Here is a 27015-nt window from a genome sequence, read left to right as displayed (position 1 = left end):
CATCATCACTGCTATCAATGTAATGGTAATAAAGGAATTAAGACCTGTTGAATTGCTTCTATATTACAAACATATACTGAGGATGGTGTGATAGTGGCTTGCTTAGCATTCTAATGAGGGTAATATAGATCTTCACAAGTTAGGGGCATATAGCTTATGCATTGAAGGATATTTTGATTGAAAGTAATGAGAGGTCTGAAGGGGATCGCAGGCAGGAAGAAGGATATGATCCTTGAGGGACACAGGAATCAGTTTGACATGACTCCAGTGTTGCTATAGTCACCTTGTTTCTGGGATAAACTACCTGACCAAAAGCTAATGATGGGAGGAAGGTTTTTTTTTTGTTGTTGTTTTTTTGTTTTTTTTGTTTTTTTTTTTTTTTTTTTACTTTGGCTTAAACTCTTAAGGTGAAACTCCATGATGACAATGATAGCATAGCATGCACAGAAGCTGGGCATCACATCTGCCACACCAGTTGGGAAACTGGCAAGTTAGGGGTTAATAAACTTAAAGGTTCACCCCAGCAACACACTTTTTCCAGCAAGGCTCCACCTCCCAAATTGCCACAGGTTTGGAACCAAGCATTCAGAACACACATAAATTTGTGGAGAAGCATCTGATTCAAACCACATGTATTGGGAAGGAAGGGGGAAATGGTTGAGAAACTTTCAGATTTTCCATTTTGTATAGAGTTAGAGTCTGACCTACAGGCAATAGAAAATTCATGATGGTTTTAGGCAGAAGACTTATATAGTTGTTATGTTTGAATCCAGCTGTCTGGGAAAGTATTGGGGTAATTTACCTAATTGAGAAATAAATGAGTAATTTATCAAGCTTGTTTTTAGACACATTACCTTAATGAAGTCCAGTGGCAAGCTAAAGGGATATCTTTTGTAGGTTAGTCAATATGAGAAGGATTAAACAGGAGAGTTTGGGGTTTTACATATTGAATTTGATACTTAAAATTGTATGAGGGTTCTGGAAACACAATGTAAGAATGCTGTTCAAATAACTGTCTGGAGAGAAGCATGAATTCATACAATTCAAAACTGAAAGAGTAAAGGAGGTTATTCACTAGATTGTAACTCACTGATGTTATGCCCCCCCTTTTTAGATTATTTATTTATTCATTTACTTACAAGCAAAGAGAGACAGATAGAGACAGAGTATGGACACATACCAGGACCTCCAGCCATTGCAAGAAAACTCCAGGTGCATGTGCAGCTCTGTCCATCTGCCTTTATGTGGGTACTGGGGTATTGAACTCAAGTAATTAGGTTTGGTAGCCAGGCACCTTAACCACTGAGCCATCTCTCCAGCCCCCACTCCTTCTTTCCATTTGGCATGAATTCACTCTTTTGTTACATTCATGATCTTGATTTTGTTCCTGCTACATGACTAGGCATGACCATTTAAAATTACTTCATTGTAGTGATAAGCCAATGTCCTGTGAGGGGTTTCATCTTATTGTGTGGAGCCACAAAGTGAAGATGAGAAATGATACCTCTGTTGACATTCTTATTTTTTAAATAAACTCACACACAGTTCTTGGGGTATGCTCTTTAGATTTAGAGATCTACTGTAAGCCAAGCAGATGAAGTGTCAACAAAGAATTAATTAATTCTCCTTCAGTTCCTCCTCCTCTCTCCCTTCTGCCCTGTTTTCCTCTTCTCTTTATTTCCCATTTGTCCCTATTCTGATATCCCCCAGAAAAGTAAATGATTGGGTTGTTATGGCTACTTGGCTGGGGGGGGGGGTGTTATCAGAAAATATGTGGACATTTCATGCTGTGAGTATTGGTTGAGGTAGGATGAATTGGTGAAGGCAGTTCATTGTAGTTTGACCAGTGAGATGTCAGTGTGTAAATGAGAGTTTACTTTTCATTGGTTGAAGAATGTGGCCAGCTTTCCACAGCCTGGCTGCAACACTTTAAAATAAGGAATTTCACCTAGGGCGATGTCTCAGTGGTTAATTGCTTCCCACACAAACACGATGACCTGAGATTGGATCCCCACGACCCATGTAAACTGATGGGTACTGTAGTGTGATCCCATATACTAGCATGAAGGGACAAGAGAGTCCCTAGGGTTCAGTGAGAGACCCTGTTTCAAAAAATAAGGCAGAAAGGCTAGGATAATGGTTTAATGGTTAAAGGTGCTTGCAAAACCTGATGGCCAGGGTTCAATTCCGCAGTAGCTAGGTGAAACCAGTTGCACAGTGGCACATGCATCTAGAGTTTGTTTGCAGTGGAAAGGCTGAGGAGCACCTATTCTCATTCTCTCTTTATCTCTCACTCTCTTCTTGGTGGCACACACCTTTAGTCCCAGCACTTAGGAGGCATCAGTAGGAGGATTGCCATGAGTTTGAGGCCACCCTGAGACTACATAGTGAATTCCAGGTCAGTCTGGGCCAGAGTGTTACCCTACCTTGTAAAACCAGTTCCCCAGTACCCACGTAAAGCCAAATACACAAAGTGGCATGAGAATTTGAAGTTCATTTGCAGTGGTAAGATGCCCTGGCATTCCCATACACACACATTTTCATTCTCTCTCTCTCTCTCTCTCTCTCTCTGTGTGTGTGTGTGTGTGTGTGTCTGTGTGTGTGCTTGTAAATAAATCTTTAAAAAAGAAATAAACTAAGCTTTTTAAAACATCAACATGTTCTGGGGCCAGCATCAGTCTCTGGAAGATTTCTGCATTCTCATTAAAACTGCATCTTATGCTGAGACTTTTTGGACTTCACAAGATTGCTAATTATCACTCTAAGCTGTGCTGTAGGAAGGGTGCTGTACAGTTTGAGTATGCTGATACCTTTGTGTCATGAGACAGGAGGAACCCATCTACATCAATATTCTCCAGCGACTTCTGCAAGACTAGAATGTAATAAGGTTCTGGTGAAATGTGGCTTTATTTTTAGCTCCCATTCTTGCCATCCTGAGAATACTGGTCTTATTTAAGTTCAAGGGAAATCCCTCTAATGCATTAGCTTAAGTCAGTGTTTTTAATTGACTTTCTTATTTTATTCATTGATCTAATTGACAGTGCACTCAAATATAATGACTTTCTGTTTAGTATATCCTGGAAACATGGGTATAGATATGCTGACACATAGCATCTGCCACCAAGTTAATCAGTTTTATTTCTTCTTTCATTCCTAGGTATTATTTATAAGCACATGGTGGATTTGTACACGTTATTCCACCTGCACATAAGCATGACTCTCTCTCTCTCTCTCTCTCTCTCTCTCTCTCTCTCTCTCACACACACACACACACACACACACACCCTTAAAGAATATACCACAAGACAGTATTTGAATTGGCAAGGCTATAAGTAGAGATCCCAACAAGTGAGGTGCCTTCAATTTCAAATCTTCCTGATTGAAGTAATTTCTTTATTCTTGGTGGCTGCTTCCTATTATGTTGCATTTCTCCAATCCACAATAGAACAGAATGCTGCAGTGTGACCTTAAAATTTATATTTCATCTTCCCTTGCCTTGCCTTTCCAAATGGTGAAAGCATAAGGATCTTCATGATTTATGGCTGCATTGGATTGGTAAATGGAATCATTTCATAGGAATATATTAGGTGTGAAAATTCATCATAGAGGTTACTAAAACATTAAGAGAAAAAAGTGAAAGAAATTATTAAATACATTCAGTTTGCCTAGTCTTGAACGTAAACTCAATATATTGAATAGATTAAAAAAAAATAAACAAGAGCTGGAGAGATGGCTTAGCGGTTAAGTGCTTGCCTGTGAAGCCTAAGGACCCCGGTTCAAGGCTCAATTTCCCAGGACCCACGTTAGCCAGATGCACAAGGGGGCGCACGCATCTGGAGTTCGTCTGTAGTGGCTGGAAGCCCTGGCACGCCCATTCTCTCTCTCTCTCTCTCTCTCTCTGCTCTGTTGCTCTCAAATAAATAAACAAAAATAACAAAAAATTTAAAAAAATAAATAAACAAGTATTAGTTAGGTCTAAAGTATTCTCTGAAGTTTTTCTCTATTGATGTTCTTCATGTAGTTTTATAAGCATCACATTTGAATTCATGGGCATTTCTGATCATTTAAGAGGAAGGAACTATCCTCTCCAGATGAAAAGTATTTGTCTGTAACAAATTAAACTAAATTTATCCTGGACTGATGCTTCTAGATTTTAGAGCTTAACTCAGAGGTACACAATTATTGTGAATAAAACATATGCTTTGATGTCAGCACTTCCTGGAATAGTCTGAGAGGTTCTCTAACTTCTGCCTTCTGGGAATGGCCATGGTACCTCTTGATGGCTTGTCATGCTGTGAACTTCGTGTCCATGTGATCATGTGAGGCATGCTGGGGCACAAATCACAGGCACAGTAAGTGGATGGAGCCAACACTGAACACTCTGTACTTTCTGTTTGCTGTTGTGTGTTTGTGTGTGGTGCTCGCTCAGATTACTTCTGAGAATAATTTTCTAATTTGAATTCTCCTGATGTTTGAGATCAGGGATAAATAACAACATCCCACATATTTCAATCTCAATTTTGTTGATCTTCTGCCTACACAGTGTGAAGAAAAGTTGTTAGAAGCAATGAGATGAACTCCTACAGGCTTAAAATATTCACAGATATGACAAGCCAGCATGGTGTTAGATTGCAGACCAATGTAGTGAAATTTCCCTTTTCTTTTTCTATTTCTGTTTAGAAGATACATTAAATTGACATGACGATCATAATGGGTCCTGGCACATCTAAGTAAAGGACAAATATCTCCTAATTTCTTCTTTTTTGATTTCTTCACTATTTGCTTATAAAAACCTAGTGCTATGACACAATATGTCATCTAAAGGGTTTTCTTGCTAAGCAGACCTTTTCATCCTCAACTCTTCTTGTATAAAACCAAGCCATTTCATCTACATAATTTTATCCAAAATAAATGATACCTCTCTCCTTTTTTAGCATAAGTTTTGTATGAGACTTGAAAAACTAGTAACTTGGGAAAAAAACTCACAATATCATTTCATAATTTCCTGTCCTCTGTGAAAGGTTCAGTAACTGCTTCAGAATCTGGTAGAAATCTTTTGCACTTCCAAGTGGTTTTTGGATTCAGTAATTGCCTTGAAATCTGGTATCAATAGTTGGCATTTCTCACTGAGTTTTTGACTGTACAGATTAAGTATCAGGGATTTTGTAGGAAATACACAGCTCTACCTAAACTAATCATTCTGAAATTTATTTTGACTGGATATAATGAATTTCTTAAAATATGTGAGATGAGTTTTCATTACAGATAAAACAAAAGGAATGTGTGATGGTTTATAATTGTGAATTGTATACAATTTAGAATAAAATAGGAAACGAGCCTCTGGCCATGCCTATGAGTGACTATCTTGATTATATTAATTCAAGAGAGAAGCCCTAGCACATTCCACGGGCTGGAAGCTGGACTGCATTAAAAGGAGAGAGGCAGCTATGATGAGTGTCAGAATTAATCAATCTCTGCTTTCTTACCTTGGGCTGACTTGCCAGCTGCCTTGGGTTACTGGTATTATGTCTTCCCCACCATTGTGGAGAATAACCTTGAATTATAAGAAAAAAATAAAACTTTCCTTCATAAACCTGCTTCCCTTTGGGTATATTGTCCCAGCAATGAGAAAGCTAACTGCAAAAAAAACTTGTCACAAGGAATCTTTTGCAGTGACAAACATAACTATTGTGAATGTACACCTTTGGAAATGGTTTTGGAGAGGAGTGTGGAAGAGTTTGCCATTTTTTGGATAGAAAAACCCCTTGCATACTGGAAACAGAACTTAATGAGACATTCTGAAGGGATTTTGGAAGACAAGAATGCCGAGAGAAACACAGATAGTGGATGAATGAAGCAAAACTCAAATGTAATGCAGTAATATTTTGGTTGGAGAAAATTCCAAGACAGAATTGAATCCAGCCTGTGGCTGAGGAAACCGCTATGATTATTAAAGAGACGGTGCCATTGAAGATAACTCTCTTGGACTTCACTGGGACAACAGGAGATGTATCCTGTGTGCAAACCCACCCTTCAGAGCTTCCACCTTGCAAAGATCCAAATTTGTCTGCAAGAAGACATCCCAACTTGAAGGAGTTCCTTGTACAGCTGTCTGGTAAAGTGTTTCTCCATTTGAAGCCCACAGTGGTCCAAGGAATCCAGGCTATATCCAAGGTGGCACAATGTGAGCTATTGGATTTGGAGGCATAGAAGATGAAAGAGTGTCACAGTTATGCAGTCTTATGTCACAGTTCATAGCCACTGAGGCCCGGCAATGTGTGGCAGAGTCAGAGTCTTTGAAAGGGGGCCCTGAGATGCCACTGGATGAAACTGTGAAGGAGTTGCCATGGAGACCCCAGGATGCTGGAGATGTCAGAACCTCAGAGATCTGCTGAAGAAAGCTACAGGCAGATGCCAGCCAAAGAGAGAAGCTATGTGTGCTATAGGCAACGTAGCTAGAGGGGTAGGGCTACCTGTGATCTGTGGAGCCCAGAGGATTTCAACATGAGCCACAGGTAATAAACATGGACCTGAAGACTTACAGTTTTTCCTGGCTACATATTGTTCTGGTTTTGGAGCTCACATTTATGTGGTTTACATGAATCTCACAAGCGACTTTGGGCTTTTGAATAGTGTTAGGATGTTAAGGACAATGAAGAGTTTTCAAGCTGGAGCTTTGTATTATGAGGTGGCCATAAACCCATAAAGGAGAGAACATGGAAGGTTAGGGCTTTATAAGTATTATTTTTGGGTTTCAAGTTGTCAAACTGACAAGACCTAGATTAACTCAGGATCTGAGCCTCTGGGAATGCTATGAGAGATAATCTAGTTTAGTTCAATCTAGAAGAATTATGTTAATTATGTTGACTGAGGTGGGGAGACTCACCTTCACCATGGGCAGCACTGTGCCATGTGCTGGCATCGTGATTGTATGGACGTGAGGAGCTGTCTGAGATGAGAACCAGTGCACACTTGCCACTCCCGGCTTCATTGCTTGCGCTGAGTGTGACAGCTTGCTACCATGCTTTCCCGACCACGGTGGGCTCTACTCTGAAATTTGCAAGCTGAAGTAAATTGTTCTTTTGCAGACTGAGCTTTGTCAGATATTTTGTCCCAGAAACAAGGGAAGTATCTAGGAAAGGTGGTGGTGCATGCCTTTAAACCCAGCACTCAGGAGGCAGAGGCAGGAAGATCCTTGTAAGTTCAAGGCCAGCCTGAGACTACAGAGTAAATTCCAGGTCAGACCTTACCTGAAAAAAAAAAAAAAAAGGAGGGTAACTAGTTAACTAGTACATTATGTCTGTGTTATAACTTATGTCATTCATTAATGTTTAAAGTAGGCAATGCTGTTTAATTGTATTTGTTTACTTATTTAGAAAAAGTGTCTCATTCTGAAGCCCAGGCTGGCCTAGAACTTACTAGGAAGCCCACAGTAGCCTTACAGTTGTGTGATTCCACCACCTGCCTCCACCTTTGGAGTGCTGGGAATGTGGGCATCCACCACCACGCTCATTCCCAGACTTGGTAGTTTTCCTCATTATAGTCAACCAGATTTATAGAAAATTTGGCATGGTTTTTTGAATTTCCTTCTTCTATGATCTTTATTGAGATATTTGACTTAAGAGATACGTCTCCCCAGAACGAAAACTTCAGAAGACTCTGATCTCATCATTCACACGGGTGCCACACACGTACACCACTCGCCATGCATGCCTTCACACAGTGCCTTCTTTGTGTTAACGTCCCTCTGCTTGAACTTATTCCATTGATACTGAAAGTAGAAAAGACACATAAAGTGACATATTCATCCCAGGGTGCTCTGATGAGTGCCTGTGGAGGTGCTGAACCACACAGCCTTCTTTCATCTTACCACCTTCTCGTTCAGGGGCAAAAAGCTTTCATCTCTTAGACGGTCACACCCACGGCACTATCTTGTAAACTCATAGCCATGAGTAAACAATTCATTGAAGGTGTATGAATAAGCAAGGCCTGAGGTACAAGGCTGGGCAGAAAGCTAAGTGTCACCACTCATATGACGAAGTAAGGACACAGGATACAGATTTCCGCTTTGCTTAGAGTTGGCATGACTTGGCTTGAAGCCTGAATTCATGGAAAGAATCCTTAAGGGTGCTCATGACATCACATGGTAAACACACATGTAATAGCAGAGTGGGAGAGACCGCACCTTCCCCTGCACCTTGAGGAGTGCGGAAAAACAAAGACATAGAAAAATCCTAACTATAATAAAGAGGCTTTAGAGGAGGCTCAGCAGCAATTAAGGCATTCACTTGTGAGGTCTAATGATCCAGGTTCACTTGCCCAGTATCCAAATTAGCCAGATGCCCAAAGTGGCACATGGAACTGGAGTTCATTTGCAGTGGCTAGAAGCCTTGGCATGCCCATACTCAATCTCTTTCTTTCCGTCTCTCTCTCTTCTGGTAAATAAATAATAAAACATTAAGCATTAAAAAGGAATAAGAAAAATAATCAGTGTAAAAGCTTAAAGAAGTTAAAAACTAACTGCAGAAATAGATCAGTTGCAGGGTCGGGGGAGCAACAAAGTGAATATGAGAGCTTATAAGCCAAAACAGTCCAAAGATTTCTGCTTCCAGGTTTGGAACATTTACATTGTCAAACAACACTAAGGCCTCCACAGTTAAATTAGCAGCCCTTCATAGTAACCAAACAAGAGTCTCATGCTAAAATGTTCTTCTTAATAACTTCTGACTGTCTTTAGGATTTCTTTAATTCCACCATAGATTTTTTTTTTTTTTCAGTGTTGACATGTTAATAAACACATGGGAAGGAATCGTCGTTTTTCTATGTGTGTTCCGAGTCTATAGTCCAGCAATATTACCCTCCTACCCCCACTCCTGGTCTTTGATCTCTCTGTCTTCAACCCAATCATCTTTGGTTCCAAGGCTTCTGCTTTTTTTTTTTTTTTTTTTTTTTTTTTTTTACTTGTCCAAGATCTTTCTATGAGAGAGATGATGCTGCCCATGGGTCACCATAAGAAGCTGACATTTTCTTGGGTAAGTTAGGGATTTCTTAACATTCTCATCTACTAAATCTTTTTGTTTTAAACTTTCAGGAGTAAAGATTTTTTTTTTTTCCTCCTGCAATCAAAATGTTCTTTCAGATTTAATGTAAAGTATCAACTAGTCTGCAAAAGAAACCATGTTCTGTGTTTTCTTTTGTCTTCTCCTGGAAGAACTAAGTGTCACTGAAACTAAACCTCTTATCTCCAAGTGCTTTTTTTTTAAAAAAAAAAAATAAAACTACTTGCTTCTATAAAACAGGAGAGTTAATTGTTCCCTAACTGTGGAAGGTTTCTGTTTTAAAAGCAGCTATTTATATGCGAGTTTCTATTGAGGCTCTGCAATTTGTTCTACTTCCATAAAAATGGGAGAGAATAGTGGAAGCTTCTTAAGCTTGGTAAGTGTTAAGAAGACACAGGAAGGAAAGGGTCTATGAAATGTAGCTATTTATAAACAAAAGGTATAATTCTCATCTTGGAAGTTCTAACTGACCATATTGATATTCTATTGGATTTGTACTTAATGAGATATTTGCATCTAAAGTCCCCAAACAAGTCGCTTCACTTTTACCTACAATTTCATCATCTGTCCCACGAAAAAGGAGGCTTATAGTGAATAGCATGGAAACATACAGAAATATGCACATACATATACTCATAATGTAATAAATGAAATAATAATATAAAAATTTTAATTTCACTTTCTTTGAAATTCTTAAGCATTTTTTTGCAGCAAGTGTAGAAATTTTTGTGCATCTGTAATGATAAGTATCTGGATGGCTTAGAAGTGAAGCTTTTTTATTTTTATTTTTTTTTAAGTTATCATGCTTTTGTCTACTTGACTTCATGGATAGGCTCAAGTAAATAACAATAGCTTACTTTCACGGTGTGTTTCAAATACATTAGTTACTCTCAGTAGGTGTAGATAATGTATTATTGTCTGTTTCACAAATGAGGGAAGTCAGCCCAACATGGTGGTGCATACCTTTAATCCCAGCACTTAGGAGGCCAAAGTAGGAGAAGCACTGTGAGTTTGAGGCCAGTTTGAGACTACATAGTGAATTCCAGCTCCGCCTAGACTAGACTGTAACTCTACCGTGAGGGGAAAAAAAAGAAAAAACTGAACGAAGGAAGCGAACCCCATAAAAGTTACTACTTGAATAGCCTAACTCTATAGGTAGCAAAATTCAATGGCTGAATCTTGAGTTTTGAACCTGGTTTGATTGATAATACAGGTTGCTTTTAATCTATTATAACACTACTTATAGCTGTTCTTTATAAACTGTGTTCATGTTTCAATTTAATATATTTCCTGAGTCCCTGATTTTCTTTTGTACATATAAGGATGATCTTTAAGAATAGTGAACTCCAACTACTGGTTTTAGGCCAAGAACATGTAAAATAAGCATGTGGAGCTAAGTAAAAATTGAGTGAAAATAAGGTGTGGAGTCTCCAGAATATATGATCTTGTTTTATCAAACTGTCTCCAGAAGAAACTGAGAAAGCAATCTTATTTGCAGCACTGTCTAACAGTGTCAAGAACTAAAATAGTTCAGCATAAAAGAATCAAGAAAGGAAAAGCTGTGTCCTAAAAATTATAAAATACTGATGAAAGAAATTGAATGTAAAAATCAATGGGAAATTTTTCCATGTTCACAGATTAAAGAAATCTGCATTGTCAAAAGGTCTCTATAACCCAAAGTGATGTAAGATACAGTGCAATTATGATGAAAATTCAAATGATATTTTCATTGAAATGCTTAAAATTTTTATGGAACCACATGGTACTTAAATTATATTATATAAATGTAATAATCCAAGCTGTATAATATTCATATAAGAACAAAAGCATTGACTAAGGAGAAAGATAAGAAAATCCACAAAGAAACCCATGTATAAATAATCAATTGATCTTCAGTAAATGTATCAACAGTGCACAATGGGGGAAGTACAGTATTTGTACTAAGTTGTGTTATGGAGACTTGATATCCACACTTAAAAAAAAAAAAAACAGAATCTGAACCTTATCTTCATCATACTTAAAAATAACCTCAGGAAATGGAAGACAAGCAGATTCTATGGCACTGGTCTTGACAATGATATTTTGAATATGAACTCAGAGACCCACATAAAAAGGAAAAATAACATAAACAGAACTAGATAATAGCAAAAGATACAATAAAAAACTATTACCTCTTCTTCATAACTTACTACTGTCCCCACAATGTACAACCTAAAATCTGCATGAGGATGACCTGCAAATCCAATGTGGAGGGTCCTTCAGAAAGGGGGAAGGGATGAGGGAAAGGATGGTACCAACGTGCTATGTCCATAACTACAAATAATAAATTTAAAAAGATCCCACATAAGCTAGACACATAAAGGTGAGGCAAGCACAAGGTCACACATGCACACTAGGTGGTAAAACTGTCTTGAGTTTGATTTCAGTGGCTGAGGCCCAAGCATGCCGGTGCTCTCTCTTTCTCTCTAAAAATAAAAAGTAAATAAATAAAAGACTTTCTCCATAGTGGGTGAAACTTACCGATTGTCTATGAAATAAGACATTAATAATCAAAATATATAAGAAATAGAAGCCCGTACCAAAGATCAAATAATCTGCTTTAAATAATGAACCAAGGACCCAGATATTTATTTGCTAAGAATTTATGCAAGTATGCAATGATGAATGAATAGCAATCAACATTAGTAGTCAACAGGATGTTGCAAATCAAAATAATTAAATATTTCTTCATATGTGTTAAGATGGTTATTATAAAAGATCCAAAGATGCATATTGGCAAAGAGGTAAGGAATCCTTTTACGTTGTTGATGGGAATTTCAATAATTATAGCATTATGGAAAACATTATGGAAGTTTCTTTAACATTACCAAATCAAAACAAAAATAGAATTTCCATGTGACCTAGATATTTTGGAAATATATACCAAAGAAATAAAATCACTATCTTGTAGAGATACTTAGATTCTTGTGCTTATTGTGCCATTTTTCATAAAAAGCAACTTAATTGTCTTTGTGACTGTTTAAAGGAAAATTGTGTCTGTGTGTTTGAGATATAGTCCCGTTACTATACTATCTGAAATAATCCAGCACAGAAAGTAACTGTATAAATCCTTAAATATATAGGAGTATAAAAATGTTGGACTCCTATATACAGGGTCAAAAAGTAGTTATCAGGGTCTGAAGGATGGGAGAAATTGCGAGAAGTTGATCAAAACTTAGAAACTTTAAGTCACATAAGTCTAGGTATTCTAATGTGCAGAATGGTGACTATAGTTACAATAATGTTTCACCTACTTGAAACGTGTGAGTCAGGTAGCTCTTGACTAGTCTTACACACAGACACACACACACAAACACCCCTGTATTGGAAGAGAGACAGTTTCAGTTTTTTCATTGTGATAATCATTTCACAACATGTGTTATGTTGAATAGCATCATCTTCTGAGTTTTCCATATTGGCCATTTTTATGTGTACATTATACCTTAATAAAGCACAGGGAAAATTCTAGATTTCATTGTTTTTCTCTGTTCTTTTGGCTCCAAATATTAACTAAATATAGATTAGCTCAATGATCCATTGGAAAGAAAAAATAATAGCACTTCAGAATCAATTTGTCTTCTATTTCCTGTCTCCTTCACATGAATTAATTTGTGAAATCATCAAATTTTCCTTTTCAGACCAGTGCAAGCACATTGATCTATAAATTGATAGATGCAGGTTTATAGCCCTACTAAACAGTTTATTTCTTCAGTAGCCATTGCTGTCCTTTCACTCTTCCTGATCCATTAACATTTATTGATTGTTTCAAAATTTGAGAAAAAATAATTTCTTTGATTTAATAATTAATGCTGTATAAATTAAGACCCCTGACTTAGTTTTGACACTGTTAGAGGAAAAGGTAAAAATCCATGCTGGCTTCATTATCTCCATGTAACCTCTCCCCTCTGTGCTCCCGTTGTGAAGGTCACGGGCAGTGTAACTGTGGAAGATGCGACTGCAAAGTGGGCTGGCATGGGGAAAAGTGCGAGCAGCCGCTGTCCTGCCAGCTGACCTCCGAGGAGAGCGCCAGGAAGTGCCAGGGAAGCTCGGGTCTGCCCTGCTCTGGAAGGGGTGAGTGAGGTCTCCCGTCTCGTCTCATCCCTTCCTCCTCATGGTATGATTCAAATGAATGTGATATCTTATATAAAAGATAACTCTGATGGAGGAAAATTAGGCTTTTCAGAACTGATAATAGGCCAATTCAAATCAGTGGCAGTATCTGGACAAAGAAATTCTCTCCCTCCCTCTGCCTCTCCTTCTCTCTCACATCTCATTGTGTCTACTTTAGTTTGGAGGCCTATTAGTCTCATTCACTTCAATGATACACTGAAAGAAAAGAAGAAAAATAAAACAGAAAGCAACTTGGATGTTTGTTTAAAGCTCCCTGTATCAGAGCATCTAATTGCCCACTGACATCTATGAAACTCAGTATCATTATTTGGAGGATATTGCTGGCTTTGAAAAAAATCCGTGTATAAAGAGCACAGAATAATTTTTTTCTTACTTTAGAATATATTTTTCTTTGGGTGTGTTCTTGCTAGTGAATCAGGATGAACTTCAGGAGAAGTGAAAGTTCATGTAGGAGAACATTCTTTTAAGATTTATCAAAATAAAAAATGCAAATTCATTTCTCACATGAAAGTAGCAAAGTTAGCAGGACATGTGCTTTCAGATGAACTTGTTACTGAAGTTATTGAATACTTTGTTTATGAAAGAAGACAGTGGAATGGACATGAACGTTCATTTTATTTTATATTGCATTATTTTTTTCTCAGTTTTTATTAATATTTCCTATGATTATAAAAAATAACCCATGGTAATACCCTCCCTCCCCCCACTTTCCCCTTTGAAACTCCACTCTCCATCATATCCCCTCCCCCTCTCAATCAGTCTCTCTTTTATTTCGATGCCATGATCTTTTCCTCCTCTTATGATGGTCTTGTGTAGGTAGTGTCAGGCACTATGAGGTCATGTATATCCAGGCACTATGAGGTCATGGATATCCAGGCCATTTTGTGTCTGGAGGAGCATGTTGTAAGGAATCCTACCCTTCCTTTGGCTCTTACATTCTTTCTGCCACCTCTCCTGCATTAGACCCTGAGCCTTGGAAGGTGTGATTGTGATTTTACTCAGTACTCCAGTCACTTCTTTCGAGCACCATGATACCTTCTGAGTCATCACAAGGTCACTGTAATTTGAAATGAGAAGGTTCTCTACCCAAAGTGAGAGTAGCATTAATGTAAGGGTATGAATATTAAGAAAAGTGCTTACTGGGCAGTTTGACAAGCATAATATATACATTTATCCAGATATCAGCAGATGTTACACCCCTGGGGCTCATGACTACCCCTGTTTTAAGTTTTAAGTATCAGGGATGTATTCCTTCCCATGGAGTGGGCCTCCAGTCCAATTGGAGGGCAGTTGGTTTCCACCATGATAGATGTGCCACTATTGCACCAGTTGGCTCAGTTGGCCTGGCTGGCCAATTATAGGGTTTGCAGTGTCCACTGTTGAGTCTATTGCATTATTCTTTTAAAATATATTCTTAGTAATATGTAATTCAGGTAAGAGAACATTTAGCTTTTTGGTATTGGAAAACTCAATGTTTTAAATATAGTCAGAGATCTGTGTGGTCATAAACACTACCTCCAGATATTTTTCATCAGCACAAAAAAATTTTAACCCATAACCACCGTTCCAAGTTTATGCTCAACCCCTGAATCCACTAATTTACTACTTCCTGTCACTCTCCTTCACATGACTTAATTGGTGAATTCATCAAATCTCCCTTTCAGACCATGTCAGAAATGTCTATGGAATATTTCATGTAAACTAAATCATAAAACATCTATTATTTTCATAACTGAAGTTTTCATTTCTCACTGTCTTAAAGCCTTATTGTTTTGGAGGATAAATAATATTCCATAGGATAAAATATTGCAGGTGTTCATCCACTCATGAACTGATGACTATTTAGGAAATAGGTTATATTTGGTTTTATTGGTCACTATAATTTTTTTTGTTTATTTATTTATTTATTTGAGAGTGACAGACACAGAGAGAGAAAGAGACAGATAGAGAGAGGGAGAATGGGTGTGCCAGGTCCTCCAGCCACTGCAAACGAACTCCAGACGCATGTGCCCCCTTGTGTATCTGGCTAATGTCGGTCTTGGGGAATGGAGCCTCAAACCGGGGTCCTTAGGCTTCACAGGCAAGCGCTTAACCACAAAGCCATATCCCCAGCCCACTATAAAAGTTTTGGTATGAATACTCACTTAAAAGATCTCTGAATGATCATGGGTTTGAATTTATTTTGGATGTATCCTTATGAGTGAAAATACTGGCTCATAGGATAGCTATGCATTTCACTTATTGAAGTATTGCAAGGATATCTTTAAACTACATATCAAAATAGATTATTTTTGACAATCTTTTTCCAGATGTTTTCGCTTTAGAAGAGCTAAGATACAGTGATTTTTGTAATTGTCTTAAAATGACAAAGGATGGGGGCGGGGGGTTGGCACCTTAAAACACTGTTTATGTTGAAGAATTCAGTTTCAGGCTGGAGAGATTCCTTAGTAGTTAAAGGTGCTTGCTTGCAAAGCCAGATGGCCTGGGTTCAATTCCCCAGTACCCATATAAAGTTAGATCGCAAAGTGGTATATGTATCTGGGGTTTGTTTGCAGTGGCACTAGGATCTGGCATGACTATTTTCATTCTCTCTCTTTGCAAATAAATAATAAATAAATGTATTTTAATGTTCTTTACTTTCTGTGAAGTTATCAGAATCTCAAATGTTTTTGTCACTTTGAGAAGTACCTATAATAGAAACCAGCAGACACGTGTGCCAGTTGGCAGAGTGCTTGCTTTGCACCCACAGAAGCCGGGTTTGGTGATCTCCAGTGCTGCATAAACCAGGAGTGACTGTGCACACCTGTAGTTCCAGCACTTCAGTGGTGGAGGGGGGAGTGGCACAAGTGCAAGGTAATCTTCAGCTGCATGGAAAGCCTGAGCCTGGGGTGCATGAAACCTTGTTTCAAAGAAAAAAAATTATAACTGTTTTCATAGATTTTATGTATGAGAGTAAAATCACATGTTGCATGATGGGAAAATGAGAAAAATATAATTTACCTCTCATACATAAAAATTTACTTTATACAAATGTTTCAATAACTTTTCACTTATTTAAACATACAAGGAAGTTATCAGCTTATACACATTAATCTCAGCTAAATTCTGACTAGATTAGTTCTTCAAACAAATAGGTTTCTCGTCTTTCTCAAGAGTCACCATGAGCTATCATGTACTAAAAATAAAACCTGATTTTAAAAAAAAAAACAACATTGACTTAAGCCCATAGAAATACATTGTTTGTAAACAATCAACATCACTAGTATCCTTACAGAGAAATGGAGCTTTGGTGGGTGAATTGATCTCCAGGGATTTTTAGAACAAAATCGGTTTTTGAGAATGATTTATGGCAGCCAGACTATTGCCTGGACCCAGGGGTCAGCATCATCTGGCTTCTTTACAGCATTACATCTGTGAACTGCACATAGGTCCTGTCATCACTGAAGCAAGTAAATATATGGATTGTAAGGGAAAAAAGATTAGTTTTGTAATTTTGAATAAACACCACAGCTGTGGTTATATGAGTGAAGCAGTCAATAATTACAAGCTCTGTGGGTTTCAAAGCCTGAAAGCCTCCAGTTCACCTCCTGGGGCAGAATTAAAAATACCTCCTGGTAGAATGTTCCTTAGGAGCCGAGTGAAGGTATTTTCTCCCATTGGAAATTAAATTATCACTTGCTTCTACTAGTGATGTGTAAGTGAAATGTTTATGCCTCAATAGTAGGAGAACAGCCTATGAGATCTCTTTAAGTTCTCCGTTAATTCTGCAATTCCTTGATTTCTATGCTGTCTAACAATCACTTCAGTTGACTAGATGGATCACCCATACTTAATGTAGAGACATGCTCATTCATCCTAATCTCTACTCCTGAGTCTAGGAGTGGGGATCACCTTGTCACTGATTCTAAAATTGTTTTTCAAAAAAGAAAAGAAAGAAAGAAAGAAAACAATAGCATCTCATGATAGCTTACCCATTAGCTGTGTATTATCCTTCAGTTAAAAATACATCTTTGGGCTGGAGAGATGGCTTAGTGGTTAAGCGCTTGCCTGTGAAGGCTAAGAACCCCGGTTCGAGGCTCGGTTCCCCAGGTCCCACGTTAGCTAGATGCATAAGGGGGCGCACACATCTGGAGTTCGTTTGCAGTGGCTGGAAGCCCTGGCGCGCCCATCCTCTCTCTCTCCCTCTATCTGTCTTTTTCCCTGTGTCTGTCACTCTCAAATAAATAAATAAATAATGAACAAAAAAATATTTAAAAAAAATACATCTTTATGGGGGCTGGAGAGGTGGCTTAGCCATTAAGGCATTTTCCTGCAAAGCCAAAGGATCCCGATTCAATTCTCCAGGACCCACATAAGCCAGATTCACAAGGGGTGCACACATTTGGAGTTCATTTGCAGTGGCTGGAGGCCCTGCTGCACCCATTCTCTCTCTCTCTCTACCCCTTCTTTCTTTTTCTCAAATAAGTAAATAAAATATTTGAAAGTACGTCTTTATTATTACCAAGGTTCTTCTCTGCATGAGTTGGACTTTGTTTTAAAAATATAAGCAAGATTTATGCTTGGGAAAGGTTTGCCATAATCCTTCTACCCGTAGACTGAAGATGTGAGCCTTACAGACCGATGTTCGTTCCCTGTTTAGGTCTCAGAATGAGCATTGTCAGAAGATCTTTGCTGATCTACCAAGGATGCATAACATGAGGGAAAGAGGAAATTTTTAAAAATATATTTAATTAATTTATTTATTTGAGAGAGAGAAAGAGAGGGGGAGAAAAAGGGGGTGCCAGACCCTCCAGGTACTGCAAACAACTCCAGATGTGTGCACCTCCTTGTACATCTGGCTTAAGTGGGTCCTGGAGAATTGAACCAGGATCTTTTGGCTTTGCAGGCAAACGCCTTGACCACTAAGCCATCTCTCCAGTCCAAAAGAGGAACTTTTGTTGTTTTAAGTAACTAAGAATGTTTATTATTGAAGCAAAAACACCAACCTGACACCATCTTCTGTATTCAAACTTTAGAAATGATGGGAAAGCCAATGCAAACAAACAAGAAAACAATCAGAAATATACATGAGTCTAAAGATATAAATTAATAAATACTTGAAGTTTAAAACTGTATGTACTTGTGATCAGTATTAATATCAAATCAAAATAAATGCAAACGTGTATATTTTGTGAGTGAATCTTTAAATGCTAAATATGTGGATTTATTTAACAAGGTAAGTGCTAAGGACATTAAATGCATTTTCTTTTGACTTTTGCTCAAACTCAATAAAATTGGGTTAAATGAAAGTATTCTTGGTTCACACAAATGAAATGAGAATTGGAACCTTATATAGTAATTTCCAAGGGTGCAAGTTTTAAGTCAAGCTCTTAACACAAGGTTCTTGACTCCAAAGCTATTGTTTTAGATAATATACAGGTTCTTTTATTATGTTAATTTGTGAAACAATACATAATTAATGTATTTCTTTGTTATAGGTATAATTCAATAACATTATTATGGTGATTTCATAGCATTCCATTATCTGGTTGCATAGTAACTATTATATGATTGTAGCAAAATAATTTAATCCTTTAATCTTAGAAATTTATATTGCTCTTTATTTATTTCCATAAATTACTATCTTGTGACAGACTTTGTACATAAATCCTGAGCAATGTTTCTGGAATATTAAGTCCATAGGTCTGAAGAAAAGAAAATAAGTTAAGACTTTGGAATTAAATAAAATTCTCCCCAATAATAACATCAACATATCCTCCTATAGGAGCACAGGAGAGGCTGTCCTCACTGTATTACCCAGAGTGACAATTTAGATATTTCTTTATGACATATTTTGCTCCTTGTCTTATAAACATTTGCCATGGATCACATTTTTTTCTTTGATTTCTATCAGCATCAAACTAAGTAATTTCTCTTGCTATCGTTACTATCCACAGCACATTGTGGTGTTTGCCTTTTCAGATTACCCTTTGCCCTTGAACCTGTCTAATGTGCCTTTCCCTGACCTCTGTGAAGTTTCATTTTCTTCAGCAAACTTGTATGTAGGGCTTCTGCACATGCCTTATGTTAAGCATTCATCAACATTCTTCTCTATATGAAGGTGTGGGATGGGGAAAATGATAAGTCAAAGATTAGTTATTTAATGTGTAGCTTTTGGATATTGGAAAAATAGAAGCCATGTCCTCATTTTTATCAGTTAGCATGCTTTAATTAATGAATTAAGCAAGTTTTTTTTTCCAATTCCCACACTTAGGGAACATGCATTCAAAGAATAATAGCATGCCAGATTCTCACCATCTGTAGATTTTTCATATGAAGGCATAATTTATCTTCCTTTTATCAACAAAATACATCTTCAGATTTTCTTGTGTCTTTTTCCCAAGTCATCTCCTTGCTGTATACTTGAGAATATTTTTTAGCTTATGTGATTTTTTACATTATGTAGATTTGGACCACTGTCATTATTTTCTTTTTATTCATGTTAACAGAGATGCTTTTGGAACAGAAAGAAAGTTACAATCTTGGAAGTCCTCCAAACATTTTCAATTAAGCACCACACCACATGTAGTGATTTTGATTATATTTTTAAAATTCCTAGTGGCATAATTAACTCTGATTCCGTAAGTTAACTGCAGCAGGAAGTGTGCCGAGTGGCCAGGGGATGAGGGAGCTCTAGTGTTTTCCTGAACATGTAAGATCTGGTTTATTAGAGGGTTTTGGTGGGTTGACCTGCTGCATCTACAGACGCTCAGGGGTGTGGGAATGGCAGGAAGACCCATCGGGCCAGTTCAACATAAACCTTGGACACGGACGGGGAACAAATCGCACTGTTAAACCAACTCCTCAATGTTCTTTTTCTTGGTGGTGGTGGGGGTGGGGGGGGGATGGATTGCTTTTTATTTGGTGCCTTTAGCACACCTAGTGGTGAGAAGAATAAGGAAATGGGTGAATTGTGGTCAGAAGCCAGCTTTGCCTTTTTCATATCATAGAGATGCTGAGAAGCCACCTCAGAGGCTTCTTTTCCATCCTGAGCTCATGGTCACTACTACTTTTTCCTGTGTATGCTACTACCATGTCGTGGCACAACTTACGGGATGAGAGGAGCCTGTTTATTATTTGTTCCTGGGTACCGAGAAGAATCATTAAAATGTTGTACTCCATGTTTACATTCTGAGTTTCACAAAACCCCAGGGACAAAATAGTTGTTTATGTTGACTTCATTAAAGATATTACTGAGAGAAAAAGACCAGGATTCAAAGAGAACTAAAGAAGGAGTACATAGCATTTTCTCTCCACATCTTTCTGATATGCTTGGATTTCTGCTTTGGGACAGGTTATAATTTTACAAAGATTGCTAAAGTGTAGGAGTCCATAACTGGTCGTCTACTTGAAGGATCTAGTCACATTCATCATTGACTCTCTCTACTGTGTGATGCAGCATCATTCAGTAATCTGAAGGAATAATTTATATACATTTAAAAAGGGATGATTTAAAATACTAACCAAGTTATTTATTCAGACTCCCCTGCCCAGTAGGTAATGTTTTATGTTTCTTCTTTCCTGCTTTGGCTTTTATCTTGCCTTTCTTCTTAATATTTTTATACTCGACCAAACACCGAGAAAAAGAGGATATAGAAAAGCTATATTTAACATCTTTTTTGTGTTTTAAACATGCCTATAATGCTGTATTCATTTTCACATTACTGTTGACAGAAACAATGTAAGAGAGTGAGGGTTTATTTGGCTTAAAGTTTCAGAGAGTCCAGTCTATTGTGGCTGGGGTGGGATGGTGGCAAGGTAGAATTGAGTTGTATTGACTACTTCATAGTAGGTCAGGAAGTAGGGAAAGGAGAATTCTGGTATTGGACTGGTTTTCTCCTTCCTCCTCCTTTATTTGCACCCCCACTTACATTCAGGGTATGGCTTCCCAACATCATCAGGGTTCTTTGGAAATATCCACACAGACATATATATGCCACTTTTTCTTTCCATTCTCCTTCTAAAATTCAATTGACAATGAAGATAAACCATCACAAATATCCCTAATAGACAACAAATAAAATGTTTTTAATGATCAGAGGTTTTCCTAATCAAGTCCATTAACTTGTACCACTGTCAAAATGTTCCAGTCAGCAGTCTTGTTTAAAAGTTTTATTGATAGCAACAGAATATTTTGTATCAAAGATAGGAATTGATCCAAATAAATAGACTATTTTTATTACATTTTGCAACATTTTTATGGGATAAATTGAAAACCAGTGAAATTCTTTGGCTAAGAAAACTTCCTAGAAAAAGGCTGTAACAAATATTGTCAAAACCTATTTGAAATGAAAATAGAAAATTGGACAGGGATTCAATCCCAATTTCCTTAAGCAAGTTTAAAATGAAATGTGTGACAACTATGACAATTCTGTTGCTATATTTATATATTTGTTTCTATTACAGCACTAAGGTTTCAGTGGGAGCTGTAGTGTGGGTCTCTGGCAGATATTTACATAATCATATTCAATATAAACAAGTAGACCAGATAGTTTCAGAGGATAAAAGTCTCATCTGATTGTTACAGTCTTCATAGAACCACAACCTCATTGCATGTTCTCTTTCATAGAAAATCAACAAGGCAGAGTTTCATCTCTTCATCTAAGTTTCAGGTCATATACCTGGTCTGAGCCCCATGTTTACTTTTTTTGATACAGAAGATATTATTACAAATAAATAATCCAGTCCTTGTGTTACAGTGTCAAAGTGAATTCAAAAATTCAATAGATGAGTTACTTTATAGAACAGGATACTTATGTATCATATTTTCATAAATTATGTGGATTATCACATCTACATAATAGGAGATCACTCTAACTTTTTTTTTCAATGCTAAAGCCAGTAGTGAGGACACTATAACTAGTAAATCCACATTGTGGTTTTGTAAATAAAGTTTTATTAGAAACAGCCACTGACTTGTTTACCTATGGATGCCTTCTTGCTATATGGGAAACATTGAGCAATTGACACAGAAAGTCAATGGCACACAGAGCCTGAAGTATTTATTCTTGTGACCTTTCTAGAACATATTTACTGGATGCCTGTGTTAAATGTTTGTGATGAATTCAGGACATGTTTAGAGAAAGGATTATTTTGAGAATCAGAGGAGGAAGACATTTGCTCTGTTTGGGTGATGATTAGCTTCATTAATTAACTGAAGCTAGCATCATCGGGTCTCCAGGGATGGATGGCTTTATAAAGACAGTGATTTAGAAAAGAGTCATCAAAGGTAGAATGAAGAATATGGGCAAAAACACTGAACTCAGGCAGGGTACCCTGGGCATGATGCCTCAAGGCTTTACTTACAGCAACTTAAGGGGTTAAAGCAAGTAAACTATCATGAGTTAAGGGTCATCTGAGGTTAAAATAGTGAGTTTTAGGCCAGCCTGGGCCATAGAATCTGATCCTGTCTCAAAAAAAAGAAAAGAAAAGAAAAGAAAAAGGCAAAAAGAAGAGGAGAAGTAAAACAGAGAGGGATAAATTCATCTAGAGAAGAGGAAGCAAAGTTGCTTCTTTTTGTTTTTGTTTTGAGGGAGGGCCTTTCTGTAGGCCGGGCTGGCCTGGAATCCACTCTGTCATGTCAGGCTGGCCTGGAATTCACAGTGATCCTCCTATCTCAGCCTCCCGAGTGCTGGGATTAAAGGCGTGTATCACCACGCTCTGCAAAGTTCCCTTGTTTTTGAGAGATAAGAAGAACCTCATGAAAGAGAACCTACCTGGGTCAAATTTGTCTACTTGGCCCACAACTACCCAGCCTTTTTATGATCCCTCTCTGGCAAGGGCAGCGAGCTCCTTGTATGGCTTTCTTTCTCATCATTGTCTTAAGAGGTTGTTAGTAAGAAATCACTCATGGCAGTTTTGGATTAAAATGGTACCCATGGAAATGCCAAATTAACCTTGCTTAGTCCCCATCCATTGCATCTGGGCCAGAAAGCCAAGAGTAACTAAAGTTATCAAAGCCAACATCCTCTCATGAATGAAAAGGGTGGCCTATCACCACCTTCCTCCTTCCTGCACTTCAAGTTGTGTTTGCTGATCTGCTAACAGAGCATGAGAGAGCAAGGACAAATTCAAAGTATTTTGTTCAGGCATTCAAGTCCTCAGAGTATTACAATGGCAGCTATTAGCTGGGCCTGGTAGTATAACATCTACACTATAGACAAAGTTCAATGCCAACCTGAGCAACATAGTGAATATTGAAAGGAGGAGTAACTAATAAATTAGTTTTTTTTTTTTTTAACATGGTGAGGGATGTGACCCAGAGGTAGAGTGTTTGCATAGGATGTTCAAGGATATACATTAAATTCCTAATCTCTCTCTCTCTTGTACACACCCCCCACACACCACACAATTATTTTTGGCAGTTCTATATTATTTTCAGAGTCACATTATCTAGATATTGCCTAGCTGGCATATCTAGCCTTTGGTTGAGACAATAGGCTAGTGTTATAAGGGTAAATAAAATGATGTAGTCTGGGTTCTTCCAATAGACACTTGCAGAACACAGCAAGCCACTGGCTATACTCTTCTCAGTGATTATGAACTTAGGTACTATGATAGTTTAAATATCTGGCCCCCAAAATATTCCGGTTTTTATTAGCTTGTAGTTTGGATCTGCAACCACCTGGCTAGAGGCAATGTCACTGGGTGGATCTTAGGGTCCAGCCCTCAGGTGTGGTGGTGGGTTTGAGATTCCAATCTTAAGATATGCAAAGTGGGCCAACCTGGAGTTCCTGAAGTGTGTGGTATGTGTGTGTGTGTGACTTTTTGGCTTGTGCCTGTGAAGGAAGGCCAGCTTCTTCTGCCATTGTGGAACTTCCCCTGGATCTGTAAGTTTCAATAAATCCCTTCCTCCATAACTATGCCTGGTCTGGAAGTTCATCTCAGTGAACCTGATGCTGTCTGTTACAGGTACATAAGTCCGCTTTCTTCCTCATTCACCTTTCTTATCAAGGTGAACTGGACTCTGCTCAGACCCATTCGGATTAGTAGATTACATATTTGCTTCCATTGACTCTGTGCCTGTCACTTTTCACTCATCCGTCTTCATCCCACTTGAAACCTGGATAAAGATAGCTAGCTACAGAGAATGAGTGCTCAGTCCTCCCCAGGGGAACTGTGTGACAAGCATCCTCATCTTCTAGTCTCTGCTTTTTACCAAATGTTTGTTTCACAAAAAGCATCATATATTCCTTTCATTTGCAATAGCATCTAAGAGGGGTGAGATTTTGGTTTTCCATTTATTCTCATTTTCTGCCTTTTGTCTAGGTCAAGGGGGAAAAGCAAGATTCTTTGGCTCCATAGTTAAATTTCTAAAACAGTTTAGCCTCCTTGCCATTCAAAATATTCATGCCAGGTGGAGTTTAGTCAATAGACAAATAATACTGAAACTGGTGTTTGTATAGCATACTACAGTGGTGAAATTTCTGAGGCTGGGATAGTCCCAAGAATGACATAGCAAATATTCTTGTGCCAGATACACAGTCATTTAAAAGGATATTGATTGCTCTGTTTGTGAGATAGTTAACTGAAGGACTTGGGAATGTGAAATACAAGGCAATATACTATATGCAATGCTGCCCAGAAAGACCTCAGGCCCTACGTCATTTGATCACTCTGCAGGAAGGCTGGACGCGGTTCATGTCACTGTTGAATGTTAGTTGTTATGAGAAGACAGAATCTCTGAACTTAAACTCTCAAGTGTAGTTATTGTAATTATAGAAGAGGCCGCGCAAACCCCAAGTGGCATAATTCAAGCTCCAGTCTAGACACATTCTTCTGTAGAGTTCTATCACATAAAGAGAGAAGTCCACAGGGAAGGCAGTTTGAAGAGGTCAGACGTAGCAGTAAATAAGATTTTGGAGGTGTGACAGAGAGAGGGCATGCTGACATTGCTCGACCCTTTCGATTAGTGTCTTAGTGAGTGCATCTTCTCACCTGACGGTCCCTGCAAACACTGCCTGCAGGCATCATTCTCCCATTTGGGTAGAGATTCTGTAGTGCTGCCAATATTGAGCCTTCTCTTGGCAAACATTGCTCCATCTAGATGGCCTGTTTGCAAGCATGTGGTGCACCTCGGAGGTGGCAAGAATGGTCACTGGACAACTGTGACACCCTTTATGAACAGATAGTCCCCACTCAGTGTTTGTGTGACCCCAGAGAGTTTTCTTTCACAGTTGACATTTAGAGTATTTGATTTTGTTGTTTGTAAAAGTGTCATTATAATTACCCTTTCCTCCAAGATGGAGCTGCAAAGGACAATTTAGAAAGTGCCTTTCAAATTTCTTTAGCACAACATTGTGATTATAGATGATTACAAGCATTAGATTCCACAGGGACATATAATTGACATAGAAAATCAGATCAGTAGTCTTTCATTCATCCTGTGGGTCATCATATAGTTCTTGGGGTCCTCCTATGTGGGCAGGACTACTTAATATGTGAGGATAGAATAACACAGAAGGCAATTAATGTCACAGAATGTCCACTGTTCTGGTAAGAGAAATGGAACCTGAAGCAAAGAACTGAAGAAAATCAAGGGCATGTCTTAAAGTGACCATGGTGGATTTGAGGGCTGTTTTCAGTACAGTGGACAGGGGTCCTTTGTGGAGGTTATATTTTATCAGATTAGAACGCTGGGAAAGAGTCAAAGAAAAATCAAGGGAAGATGGCCAGAGGAAATCAGACAATTTATGTAAGTTTCAGACCTGAGTGATGACAGCTGACAGAAAGGTTTCCAGTCACATGGGCTTTTAAAATTAATTAATTTATTTTTTGAAGAAGGTCTAGAGAATGTGAGGTCACAGCTTTTGCAGAACATCATTGCCGAGTTCTCACCTGGATTTCTAGGCCTGCTCTGAAGCCTGGGCACCGAGGATGTTAAAAGTTCCCTGGGCAGCTGTTCTGTGAATCCCTCTTAAGAATCTTGGCTCCACGGACTTCTGCACTTTTCCCAGGCCTGCTGCCTGAGGATGGATCTGGCAGTTTTTGCCCTACTTTGACTGAGCTGGTGGCTGAACCAGCAAGGCTTAAGGGAGTGCTTAAAAGTAGCAAAAGAGTTATTGTCAGGTAGAATTTTTTCCCCATGGTCTGTTGAGTAGTTAGGAAGGAAAGAAACGAGTAATCATGGCGGGGGGAGGGGGAGAGAGGCTCTTGAACATTAGTATGTCAGGTACATACTAACGCTGACAATAAACATGTAGGGTAATGACATTCTGTTCGATATAAAAGATTATTAGGCTGATAGATTGTCAAAGAAATCAGAAAAGGAATGTCTCAGAAATGCCAGTTCTTCATCAGAGATAATTTTAGAATCCAACAATTATATGGAGGATTGGGTTGAAGTATTTTTTCCCATAGAATAGCCGTGCTTAGGTTTATTTTTAACATACTGTTTGGTTCTGTTTTCACAAAAGCGCACACACACACACACACACATACACACACACACACACACGTTGATGCCTGTGTTTTTCCGCTGTATGTATTTTCTTTGAAGATAGTCATGATCCATCTTTATTAATAGAAGTAAGATTCTGTGGATGGCTCAGATTAAGCCCGATTTGAATGCATTTTGCACTCTTTTTTAAATATTTTTTTATATATATATATTTTTTTTATTTGAGAGCCACAGTCGTAGACAGAAAGAGGCAGATAGAGAGAGAGAGAGCGAATGGGTGCGCCAGGGCCTCCAGCCACTGCAAACAAACTCCAGATGTGTGCCTCCCTCTTGTGCATCTGGCTAAAT

The 27015-nt window shown here is 38.2% G+C and overlaps 1 protein-coding gene across 1 annotated transcript in view; it reads left to right on the top strand.

The window, feature by feature from the left end:
- The window catches only part of Itgbl1 (integrin subunit beta like 1), a 222380-nt gene that overhangs the window by 105528 nt on the left and 89837 nt on the right, over positions 1-27015 (top strand). The window contains exon 7 of the mRNA XM_004663391.2: positions 13023-13169. Coding sequence (XP_004663448.2) covers positions 13023-13169 — 147 coding nt within the window. The remainder of the gene's footprint in view (positions 1-13022; positions 13170-27015) is intronic.

The sequence above is a fragment of the Jaculus jaculus genome, chromosome 3 (assembly GCF_020740685.1).
Source record: "Jaculus jaculus isolate mJacJac1 chromosome 3, mJacJac1.mat.Y.cur, whole genome shotgun sequence".
In the NCBI taxonomy this organism is placed as follows: domain Eukaryota; kingdom Metazoa; phylum Chordata; class Mammalia; order Rodentia; family Dipodidae; genus Jaculus; species Jaculus jaculus.
This window is presented reverse-complemented; position numbering and strand designations above follow the sequence as displayed.